Source organism: Zingiber officinale, chromosome 11A (assembly GCF_018446385.1).
Source record: "Zingiber officinale cultivar Zhangliang chromosome 11A, Zo_v1.1, whole genome shotgun sequence".
In the NCBI taxonomy this organism is placed as follows: Eukaryota; Viridiplantae; Streptophyta; class Magnoliopsida; order Zingiberales; family Zingiberaceae; genus Zingiber; species Zingiber officinale.
In genome coordinates this window covers 83,696,228-83,708,149 of record NC_056006.1, presented here as the reverse complement: position 1 = coordinate 83,708,149, position 11,922 = coordinate 83,696,228, and the positions used below count along the sequence as shown (strand labels likewise).

The window sequence follows — 11,922 nt, the reverse complement described above, 5'->3', positions numbered from 1 at the left end:
ACGTGATGATCACGTGACAGCGACATAGAGCTGAACCATAGGGGGTGTGTTATCAAGTTCATTTTCCATATAGCCCTTTCATATTTTATGTCTTACAATGGAGCCCCTCTCTCTCTATATCCCGATCTCTTTTCATCCACTCGCTTCTTCTTTCTTGGACCGCCTCCTCGTTCATTCCACTACTCCGGTCATCAATGGCTGCCCTCCTATCCCTCTCCGCGGCGACGCCCACGACTCCTCTCCTCCGCTTTCCATCTCTCCCTTTCAAGGTTCTCTCTCTCTAGATTTTGCGTCACATAGTTGCTTCTCTCAATTTGTCTCCATTTTTGCCTCTTTTATTGCAGGGAAGCATAAAGACTCTACTTCCCTCGGTATCCTGTCCGATTTCATCGTCAAAGTCTCGCCTTGTTCTTCGAACTGGGGGGCATCCAATTGCAGTGATCTGTGCCGCCGATTCCGCTCCTTCGTCTTCCGGGACCGCAAACCGATTCCGGCTTGATAACCTGGGTCCTCAACCAGGATCAAGGAAGAGAAACAAGAGGAAGGGCAGGGGTATCGCCGCAGGGCAGGGGAACAGTTGCGGATTCGGTATGCGGGGCCAGAAGTCGCGGTCGGGGCCAGGCGTCCGTAAGGGTTTCGAAGGAGGGCAAATGCCACTCTACCGGCGCATTCCTAAGCTTCGTGGTATCGCTGGAGGTACAGAATTATTGGAATGGAATTGCTATTTCATACTAACCCTTAATTTTAGTATAAGAGATTGCTTGAGAGTTCTTTGCTATTGACTTGTGGACGACGAGTTGATCTTTTAGTCGGACGACAACATATCAACTTCCTCTACTACTTGTTGAGAAGGAAAATAGTGTTTGAAATCGGAGCCCTAACTACCACAAATAACAGGCATATTTTGGCGTGCCCTTCGAGTATTTGACCTTATTCCACCCACTTAAGCGCTGTAGGTTTGCAAATGTGATTTGCAACTTGTCGTCCTGTGTTTTCTTTTGCATTTGTGCTAAATATAGCTCATTTAAGCATTTGTTTCGTGCTAAGTTTATTCTTTTCGATTCTCATCGCCCACCATTCTGCACCATGCAAATTCCATGTGCTGATCGATTAGTTAGAGTCTTTGCCCTATGCTATTGGCTAAAGCATTTGGTTCTTTTTCTTAGCCATTTGTCAAGTTTTGTGCACAAAAGTAGGGTACTTTTAAGCAATCTAAACCCAGTGGTTTTTCCCTTCTGCACTAACACTGTTTCATTAGTTTGAATTATATATTGCTTGTGTGAGTGTGTGTTTCGTTTGATTTCATTATAATCGACCATATGCGGCAAATCAACTTAAGCCATTTCATCTTTGTCGTGTTCTAACTGCAATTGGGTGCCAAGTTCAAGCTTTATTTCTACTTTGCTGATATAGATGTTAGACCAAGAATCTATAAACTATGTTAATTTGTAGTAAATGCTTTTGGAACACATGGTTACCTTAGATGTTGACCTAATAAACCCCTAGATTATTTGGCTAACCTTTTTTCCTTTTGAAGTTCTTGATGGATTAGCTTTATGTATGAGATTTGTTTACTAATCTATGTAGGCATGCATGCTGGTTTACCAAAGTTTGTGCCTGTCAACTTAAAAGACATTGAAGATGCTGGATTTAATGAAGGTGATGAAGTTTCGTTGGAATCCTTGAAAGCAAAGGGCTTGATTAACCCATCAGGCAGGGAAAGGCGATTGCCATTAAAGGTATTGAGATCGCTTGCTTCCCATGCTTCTTTATGTTTTATGATATTCCCTTGCAAACTATATCTTCACTAAAAAAAGGTATCTTCTGTAGAATATTAGGTTTTTTCATGCTACCCTCCATGTTCTGAATCTATAAAGAATTTAATAAATAAGATTCCATAAATTCTGGATTTAATCCTCAATTACCTTACATTCTACTTTAGAATAAAGTTGAAGGTCATGTAAATTTTGGCGATTTGGTGCTTTGAATGATCTACACTGGTCTTAGTTCGAGATAGATGCATTGGTCTAATCTAGTCGGTATAGTTACAATAATCAAGCTTTATCCCACTATAAGGATCCATCTACACATTAGGTTCTATTCCCTACTATATTATCATTTATATTTAAATAAATTTTATCTTATTTTATTGTTGCTAATGATTTTTTTTTGTTTCATTTTCCTCGTTATAATTTCACATTCAGTAACTGAAGTATTTATTCATCGTCTAAGTGTATGTTTATACCATCTTAAAAGTGTCTCATCATGATTTTGAGGAAATAAGCACCAACTGCTATTTGTTACCTTCTACATAATTTGCTAATTGACCAACAATGATCTATATTCAATGGTCTTTAACCTACTTCTTGGATTCTACAAGTTCTGCTAGCAAGCACATTGTTTTTGTTTGTTTCCCATGTCATTCCACGTACAATCATTGAAGTTCCAATATGTCCATGTTTAAATTTCTGTTCCCTTTGTTCTTTGATCCTTGCCCAACTTCTAAGCTGGGGCAGATCTATTTCGCCTGATCTGGAACCCTTCAAGTAAACTTTTCCCAATTCTTGGTTTCTCAGCATACCGTGTGTTGTAAGCTTGTTATTTACAATTGTCTGCTTCGCTATAGGTTCTGGCAGATGGGGATTTGTCAGTTAAGGTGAACATCAAGGCACAGGCCTTCTCGGCCGCTGCCAAAGAAAAGCTTGAAGCTGCTGGTTGCACTCTTACTGTGTTACCAGGTCGGAAGAAGTGGGTAAAACCATCAGTAGCCAAAAATCTAGCACGCGCAGAGGAGTACTTTGCCAAGAAGAGAGCAGCAGCTCAAGCTGGTAGCAACGATGGTGCTTCTGCTTGAGGCGCGCATGGCTACTTTTGCTGGTCATACAGCCTTTTTTTCCCCCTGGCACTTTCAATGTTTGTCACAGATGATGTGGATTATTCATCTAAATTTATCACACTGCTCATATTTCATCACCAGACGCTGGAGGGCATGTCCTCTTCGTCTGTTTCATCGCACACATTCATGTTTTTGAGCAGACTTGGAATTGGTGGTAAAGCAACGTTCAAGGCTCCTTCGCGGTGCCACACAACTTCTCCCATGGTCGGCCTGCTGCTCTCCAAATCCTGCATGCACCATAAGGCGACCCTTCAAATTCTCATGATCTCATATTCGTCTGCTTCCCCCTTCAACTTAGACTCCGCCAAGCAACTGCCGCCGGCTACTTCGTGCAACTTGATCGCAGCAAAGAGAGGGAAGTAGAGATGGTTCCACATCTCGTGAAGAGAAATGATATGGCCAGTGACTCAAATAGCTCAGAGACCCAAAGCTTAGAGTTTGGAATACACAAAACTGCAACCGAAAGAGTGGATGGGAACCGTTCAAGAATCAAATACTGGGGAAATCAAGTACAGGCACACACAAAAAAGAGTCACGTCCACTTTTTTCATAACTTTGAGAAATCAAATTCAGTTTGATAGCTTGATTTCAACTTGACTCGTAGATTAAACAATTAAGAATCGGATAAAAAAAAAAAGAAAGAAAACAAATACAGGCACACACATCTAGCATTGATGTTTTCAAACCAATAAAGCTTCATGCTAACATAGGATACAAATTCAAACATCAATTGGTTTTTGATTCACAAACCAACAAAGCTCCATGCTAACATAGGATGCAAATTCAAACATCAAAAAGGTAAACTATGTCAAAAAGAGAAACTGTTTCATTACAAGGAGAATAACCATGCTAATAGCAATTTCAGCAATGAAGTAGGTTTCAGATACATATGAGCTCAACCACCAATTTAATTTCAGAACCAGCAACTCCCTGCAACAGTTTCAACAAGTCATATATCGCAGAAACAAATTTTAAAAATCGCTAGAGAAGGCATAGTTTCAACAAGTCATATATCGTAACAGAAGCAAAACAGGATTTCATGTTCTTCCAAAAGTCGCTAAAGAAGGCATGATCTGCTTGAATAAAAATGATAAATAAAACAAAAGAGCCAACATATAAATCAATTTGATCTGTAGAAATAAAAATGATAAATAAAACAAAAGAACCAGCATATAAATCAATTTGATCTGTAGAAGCAGGTATGTTAAAGATGGAACTCACAGCTAGCATTGCGACCAACATTAGCAACTGCTAGTAAATAAAACTTGCATTACTGGGATCAGAACCAGCAAGCATAGGAATTATAAAAGATACAAACTTCTTCTTCAGATGAAAATGACATTACAATTTCAGAAAGCTTGATTTCATTTACGCTAGATGGAGATGAGTCTTGATCCGCATGGTCATTGTTATCCCTTATCTCATTTGAATCAATTTTTCTTTCTTCCATTACACTTTCTTCACCTACATTTATTAAAAACCAACCAAAAGAACAAGTGAATTCCCCATGCCTATACGAACAAATAGGGGAATAGCATGAGATTAAACATGACACAAGCTATGATTTTAGAATATCGTGTTAGATGCTGAGCCAAGCTCTATGAAAAAACATGAACCGGAAGCAGAAACCATAGCTCAGTATACAAATTGGTCTACTAGTGTACAAGAGGTTTACAAATAGCAGTATTTGCTTAGTATTTTCTATTAAAAAACACTTAAAATGCAGTAGAAATATAGTAGGAGAGGTAAAAGGGCATTTAATTGACAACAGATTGATTGGTTAGATATTAAAATGGCAGTCTAGTACTAACCAGATCCCCTGATTTGAATCCAAATCTAACTACTATGAAAGTTTGTAGCCATTAAGATTTCAAACAACTGAGAAAACAATAGTATACAGACTGATTGGTAAGATAGACACAAGATGGGATAAAAAAGGCAAATTCTTCAAGATCCTGAACATTTGAATTCCACCTAGCAAACTTGAACATTAAAGAAGACGACGAAGAAGTTGAACACCACAAAGGTGGCCAACGTCACGATTCTTTGTCACGGTAAAATGTCGCTGCCATATCATTTCTCTTTGGTTTATTTATCTACGATATGACATTTTTAGCAATTAATTTTTCGAATATATGTTGAATTATCATAAACCAGTCAAAAATAATAGCAATCATACAATGGATTTTGTCATATTAAATATGCCTAAGCTAGATGCGTATTATTGTCTTCTCAAGATAATGACACTAATTTGCTTATGAAGGGTAAAAGGTTGGGTTATTATTAATATCTTGAGTATCAAGAGAGTTGATTTGGAAAATGCTTTCTCTTATAGAAATCCAGATGAGTAATAAGAATATATCATCTTTCATATTTCATGTGATGCTAATAAACTTTGGTGTGCTGTGCCTTGAATTATATAGCAAATTTAACCACAAGATCCATAAACCAGACGAGCAAAATTGCAAATGAAATTAAATTCAGGAAAAAAAATATATGTAGCTCTTTCAGAAAAGAGAATAAGGTGCTGGCAGAAAAAAGAATCAAGGTATCAAGGCAGAAAAAAGTGAACCAAACACGTATTTGTTCTACAGACAAGTATTAAGGTTTTCATAAGGCAGAAAAAAAGGAGGCACGATGACAGTTTTCTTGCTTCCACGATGTTGCCCGAGCATCAAATGCTAACAATTGTTGTTGCTGAGATAAAAAGTCTCAAGAAGTTTTGATTACTGTAGACAAATAGTTATTATGAGGAACTATTACATTACAAGAATAAAATTATAAAATGATTTTGATTTTAAGTAATCGATAATGGATTCTACTTAGAAAAACCAAAATGTAGATACCTTGATATTGCTGGAGAGCCAATCAAACCCTTCATACAAACCTTCATCAGATGTAACACAAGTATTTTGTATGTGCCTGACATGCAACCAAGATCTGTGTTTTCAATCTCCAAAAATCAATGTTGCAATGTTGCAATTTCTTAAACTTTACCGAAGGATGCTTTGCATAATCTTGAAGTTGAAGAACCAAGAAAATGACAATAAGACATTAATTCATTAGTAATGTAGGCTGAACTATTGTCTTCAGATTTATATGGAAAACATTAATAAAAATAAAAGTAGAAAGCAGAGGTTCTGTATATAAACTAGCAAAAACTCAGTTAAAAAAAAATAGATTGGGTCACTCTTTGTGAACTCCCCTGAACTGCAAAAGGACATTTTGATAACATCTAGCCTATCACGTAAATTGGGGCACAGAGATATGACAATCTTACGGAGCATAGGAAATACATGCCAAGTAATTCAAGAAATGACAGAAGAAAAAAAACAATGGCTGAGCCTGGATAGTAAACACACAAATCATCAAACGCATTGCTAATACCCAGAATGAGAGATCAATACCTATCATTTCCATTGCCATTGGCAGTGGATGGTGCATCAATTTCTTGAAACATATATCCTCCCAGGAATATTCAACCTCAGTATTAGGTAAATTGGGGCACCCAGAAATAGCAATCTGAATGAGCTCAGGAAATTCATCATCTACAAATTCACAAAATGTTTCCAAAACAGGCATGTCTTTTATCGTAAGAGTCTCCAGAGATGGAAACCCCATCATATAATCCAAGTTTCTCAATTTCTTCATCCCTTCTATATGCAAGTGTTTGAGCTTAGGTAGCAGCCCAAGTGGTGGCAATAATTCACACTCTTCAGAACAAGATAGCCTCACCATTTCTATACTCGAGAAACAAGTGTCCGCCAGCCAATCAGGAAATTCGCTACCAGGATAATTCAAGATCCACAGGCATTTTAGATACTGATGTGGCTGCAATTCATCAGCAACTACCTTCCAATTATCTGTGCCTTGTTGCATACTAGAGGAATCATTGCTCCACCGCAGCATCAGCCTGTCAATGTGATCCTTTGCCCTCAAATTAGCTTCTCTAGCATCACTTGCATTTGTAATGTTTTCAAGCTTGCAGATGCAGAGCTCCCCATGAAGGTTCAAGTCCTTCAATTCCCTTAGGTTGTAGCCATCCTCCTTGGTCACAGTGAATCTTGACAATGTCTTCAGAGAAGTCAAGTAATTGATTCCAGTAGGCATGGAACTCAAATCCTCAATCTGTTCCCAATCAAGATGCAAAATGAGATGCCTTAGGTTGACCAAGTTATTTGTTCCTTGCGGTAACGATAAAAGGTTGTAGCAAAATTTGAGCTCCAAAGTCTGCAAATTGTACAGGTTTTCTACAGATTCAGGTAGCTCTTTGACATTGGTTCCAGCAAGGCTAAGGTATCTCAGGTGAACTAGCTTACCAACTGAATCTGGCAATTCTTCTATGCCACTGTTGCTCAGATCCAACAACCATAGGTATTTTAATCGGTTAAATAAATCATTTGGAATCCTGCCCACACCTGCCCCAGATTCATTGATCAATTTTAGGACCCTCAAGCTCACCTGATTGTATAGTTTCTCAAACAAAATCTGGTCCTTTTTATGAAATAAAGACACATAACGAAATTGTCCTAATGGAGGAATCAACTCATTGTCTTCCATAATGAGTAACTCATTCTTAGAGAGAGAGCATGCAAGACGACGAATCAGGTTGGGCATTGTGTATTTGCATGTAGTTTTGCTTGAACAAGATTTGGTGGAGCGTACGAAGAATGACATTGATAGAAGATTGTTAAAGAGCATGCCACCAATGGCTTCCGACATTCTCTGTACCCAACGTTGTGCTGTCCACATCCTAACTAGCTCATCTTTGTCAAACTAATAATTCTCTGGAAAAATAGAGCAAAGAACAAAGCATTGCTTCGATTCATAGTTCAATTGATGGTAACTTGGCATTAAACTCCTCAAGATTGGACAAATGCTATTGTTTTCCAAAGATAGTGTTTCATTGCAAATGGTCTTCCAGTTGTCGACATTAGTTTCAGATTTCAAGAGTTCGCCAAGGGAGATTGTGGCAAGAGGCAAACCCTGGCAGATGTCAGCTATGCTTTCACTAATGTTTTTAAGTTTCTTATCGACGTCCCCATTAGCTTGGGGAAATGTTATATCATTGAACAGTTTCTGACGATCATCCTTCTCAAGACCCTGTAACTGCTCGAAATGGGGATCGGTCATTCCCCTCCAGATGCCAGCGTTCCGAGCCATTATCAAAACTCGGCTTCCTTCTGCTCCCTCTAGAAGAGGAAGCCTCAGCCTCTCCCAGAATATGGGTTCCTTCGTGCAGAAATGATCAAGTACAAGTAAGAACTTCTTGCCTTTTACAAGTTCCGCAAGACGATCCTGCAGGTAATAAAAGAGATCATCAAGCAGATAACTGGGGAAAACTGTCGGCTTCAAATCTTTAACCACCTGCAGGATCGTCTTGCGGAACTTGTAAAAGGCAAGAAGTTCTTACTTGTACTTGATCATTTCTGCACGAAGGAACCCATATTCTGGGAGAGGCTGAGGCTTCCTCTTCTAGAGGGAGCAGAAGGAAGCCGAGTTTTGATCACGACTCGGAACGTTGGCATTTGGAGGGGATGACTGATCCCCATTTCGAGCAATTACAGGGTCTTGAGAAGGCATCTCATTTTGCATCTTGATTGGGAACAGATTGAGGATTTGAGTTCCATGCCTACTGGAATCAATTACTTGACTTCTCTGAAGACATTGTCAAGATTCACTGTGACCAAGGAGGATGGCTACAACCTAAGGGAATTGAAGGACTTGAACCTTCATGGGGAGCTCTGCATCTGCAAGCTTGAAAACGTTACAAATGCAAGTGATGCTAGAGAAGCTAATTTGAGGGCGAAGGATCACATTGATAGGCTGATGCTGTGGTGGAGCAATGATTCCTCTAGTATGCAACAAGGCACAGATAATTAAAAGGTAGTTGCTGATGAATTGCAGCCACATGAGTATCTAAAATGCTTGTGGATCTTGAATTATCCTGGTAGCTGATGAATTGCAGCCACATGAGTATCTAAAATGCTTGTGGATCTTGAATTATCCTGGTAGCGAATTTTCTGATTGGCTGGCGGACACTTGTTTCTCGAGTATAGAAATGGTGAGGCTATCTTGCTCCGAAGAGTGTGAATTCTTGCCACTACTTGGGCAGCTACCTAAGCTCAAACACTTGCATATAGAAGGGATGAAGAAATTGAGAAACTTGGAGAATATGATGGGGTTCCCATCTCTGGAGACTCTTACGATAAAAGACATGCCTGTTTTGGAAACGTTTTGTGAATTTGTAGATGAGAAATGTTTAAAAACTAATTGTGCAAGTGTAGTCTTACCGATTCCAGGGAGGCCGTGGATCACAACTATACGCAAATTCGAAACTGATTTAGCTTTAAGAGCAGCTACAACAGAATCACACTCTTTAGTTCTTCTGAAAATTCTAGACTCATCAAAGTTTGCACTGGTAGGAAAACAGACCATCTCATTCGAGCCGTAGCTTCGCCGCTGTCCATCCGAGGGCTCCAATCCGAGATTCATTCGGCTTTTGCGGATCTCGTCGAGTCTGTCCTCAATCTTGGCAATATCATCGGCGATTCTGCGACGCTTGACGAGGGTCATGAAGCCTCCGAGATAGGGGATTGACCTCTTCCTTCTACGGGAAGGAGCTTCTGCGTGCTTGGTGATGTCGACGAGAGTCTGGAACTCGTCGATAAGATTTTCGGCGTCGAAGGCGGCGGTCTTCATCTCGCAGACCCAACCCTTGACTGCTTCGTTGACGATGTCAAGCGCTTCAGCGTCAATGAGTAAGCATTGGATCGAATTGTGGGTTCTCTGGAGCTTGTCGACCGCATCCTCGAGGCCTTGAATGAGGGAGAACTTGGTGTAGACCGCAATAAGAATGGACCAGATGATGCCCGACTCTGGGAGGAGCTTGTCGATGCAATCCATGGCGAAGGTCGGGAAGATGGGAGATGGAGGGTGGAACAAAGGGCGGCCCAATGTCTTAAATTTAGATCCGTTAGAAAGAGAATGGTACGGAGCACACCTTACCGTGATCACTTGACCTAACGTATTTTTTTATTTTAATTTTTTTTAGACTTTTAATACTATACCCAATCCTAAAGCCATGATTTTAAATGGCTAACCCAAAAAATATATATCTTTCTCGCCGTTAGAAAATTCTAATATTTTTATTTTGGGGTTAATAGTGTAACTTTGAATTTGGGAGGGAGAGCGGAAAGAAAACGAAGGAAATTTCTCACATTAAATTTTTTTTTTTCCCACTATTTACTTCTAAAAATTTTAAGTTGGAAGAAAACTGAGTTGAGATCCTCTGTCCCGAAAATGCCGTGTCCCCATGTCCCCTTATCGATCGGACGGTCATGATATCATCGTGATGTGCATTGCATACTTGAGATATGATTTAACCCATCCGATCGACAAGGGGACACGAAGACACTTTATTTTCGGGACAGAGGATCTCAACTCAAGAAAACTTCATCAATCAGGGATGGGATGATATTGAAAACAAAATGTCACTGCCAAACAAATATCCTTATTTCACTCACAAAATTAAGTATTATATATAGTTAATTTATGACATGCGACACTTATTTTCTTTTCTTTTTTTTCCAACTTCCTTTCTCCACTTCGAGGACATTGTAGGTGTGACAGCGTAGTCCTTGCAGTTCTGCAACAAATTCTAGGATGGAGTTCCTCGACATTGTACAATAATTTTCCTTCTAATGTACAATCAGAAAGACTAGTGTGAGATTACCAGAAAATCAGAAAGACTCATTATTATGTACAATAATTTTCCTTCTAATATACAATAACTGGTTCCTATCAAGACAAGTCGTAGTACCAGAACTTGGATTTTAGATGCCACTAAACTAGTGTTGGATTACCAGCATCTAGAATGGCTTCGTTATTACCGGGTGTTGTTCTGCTCAAAGTGATAATCCATTAATAAAACTAAAACAGAATAGAGGGCGAAAAATAGGTCTAGCAGAAGAAATTGTACCTTGGATAGCTCAAAGCTGGCATTTTGTATCATGTGAAAACAAGGAGATGCAAACCAATGGAGTAAAAGAAAATGAATGTCCGGGCATATCTAGGAAGGCAAACCCTTGTTAATCTAAGATTATTATGGAAGATTGAAACTTCCAGTATACATAATCAATGATATCATATTTCAAACAGACGTCAATGGTTAACAATGAAAAAGGAGTAAATAGCAAAACAAAATAAAGCGGATATGAAGGTAATTTGCAGGTTGAGAAAAAGGTGTCTGAAAAAAAAAAAAGGGTTAGAGCATACTTGTTGCTAAGTAGAAAACGGCCACTGCTAAGAGTAATTTTATCCAGTAAGCCAATCTCCTTGTACCTTTGACCGTTTTCCTGGTACGTGAAGATTTTTAGTGAGACATGAGCATAATAATATTACAATAGTGTCCTAATTCCACTGTCACACAGAGGGTGCACCTCTCATCAAAATAAGTAGATGAAATAGTGATGAACCTAATTATATATCACTGAAATCAAATTCTAATTGGGGACAGGTCATATTAGTAGACAAAGAAATCAAAAATGAATAAAGAACCCTTCCAAATATGAAATACATAACTTCAGCGAGCAGGCTGGATGATTCAGGAGACCAAGCAGATTAAGTGAATTGACCAAGCCAGGCAAATTGTGTAGCTGAGCAGGCTAGGCAGACTGAGGCAATTGGACAGGATGGGTGAGGCAAGCAAAGTGGATTGAAATGGACTGATGGAACAAGCTAAGAAAACCAGGGAAAAACAGACAAGTCAAGTTAGACTGAATGAGACAAACAAGTCGGCTACATGTGGCCTTGAGCATCGAACTTTGGTCTTGATCTGAAGCTGTGAATCTGTGATCTGCACCCCGAGATGGTATATGATATGAGCAATGATTGATTACAATATCAATAATTCTGATTCCTACGTATTCACTAGGACAAAATATCATTACAATCAATAGTTATCTCTTTAAAAAAACGTCAACATGATATTCTTTTTCACTATGCATTTGAGTTAAAATCCCCGG

General features: G+C 39.1%; 2 protein-coding genes across 3 annotated transcripts; one reads left to right on the top strand and one right to left on the bottom strand.

The window, feature by feature from the left end:
• The first annotated feature begins 107 nt into the window (after window positions 1-107).
• Window positions 108-3,017, top strand: LOC122032619 (50S ribosomal protein L15, chloroplastic-like). Its single transcript, XM_042591930.1, has 4 exons — window positions 108-269; window positions 345-696; window positions 1,588-1,739; window positions 2,627-3,017. Exons 1-4 carry the CDS (start codon window positions 195-197, stop codon window positions 2,852-2,854), a joined length of 807 nt encoding a protein of 268 aa, XP_042447864.1. The 5' UTR covers window positions 108-194; the 3' UTR covers window positions 2,855-3,017.
• A 642-nt stretch (window positions 3,018-3,659) lies between these two features.
• LOC122030820 (putative disease resistance RPP13-like protein 1) lies at window positions 3,660-9,845 on the bottom strand. 2 transcript variants are annotated; one of them, XM_042589865.1, is made up of 3 exons: window positions 9,190-9,845; window positions 5,743-5,818; window positions 3,660-3,826 (listed from the first exon to the last, which is right to left on the bottom strand). In XM_042589865.1, the coding sequence occupies exons 1-3, from the start codon at window positions 9,800-9,802 to the stop codon at window positions 3,700-3,702; spliced, it is 816 nt and encodes a 271-aa protein (XP_042445799.1). In that variant the 5' UTR covers window positions 9,803-9,845; the 3' UTR covers window positions 3,660-3,699. The 2 variants fall into 2 exon arrangements, 1 of the variants encoding a protein (XP_042445799.1); XR_006125622.1 differs by lacking the exon at window positions 9,190-9,845 and adding an exon at window positions 4,242-5,625 and having other exon boundaries at window positions 3,738-3,826; window positions 5,743-7,325.
• Between the last annotated feature and the right edge of the window lie 2,077 nt (window positions 9,846-11,922).

Coding starts and splice junctions, on each gene's coding strand:
- LOC122032619 (XM_042591930.1), top strand. CDS start 195: ATGGCTGCCCTCCTATCCCTCTCCGCGGCGACGCCCACGACTCCTCTC. Junction 697..1,587: donor GCTTCGTGGTATCGCTGGAG/GTACAGAATTAT, acceptor TAATCTATGTAG/GCATGCATGCTGGTTTACCA. Junction 1,740..2,626: donor AAAGGCGATTGCCATTAAAG/GTATTGAGATCG, acceptor GCTTCGCTATAG/GTTCTGGCAGATGGGGATTT.
- LOC122030820 (XM_042589865.1), bottom strand. CDS start 9,802: ATGGATTGCATCGACAAGCTCCTCCCAGAGTCGGGCATCATCTGGTCC. Junction 5,819..9,189: donor CCACGGCCTCCCTGGAATCG/GTAAGACTACAC, acceptor GTTGCATGTCAG/GCACATACAAAATACTTGTG. Junction 3,827..5,742: donor GGCTCTCCAGCAATATCAAG/GTATCTACATTT, acceptor AAACTGTTGCAG/GGAGTTGCTGGTTCTGAAAT.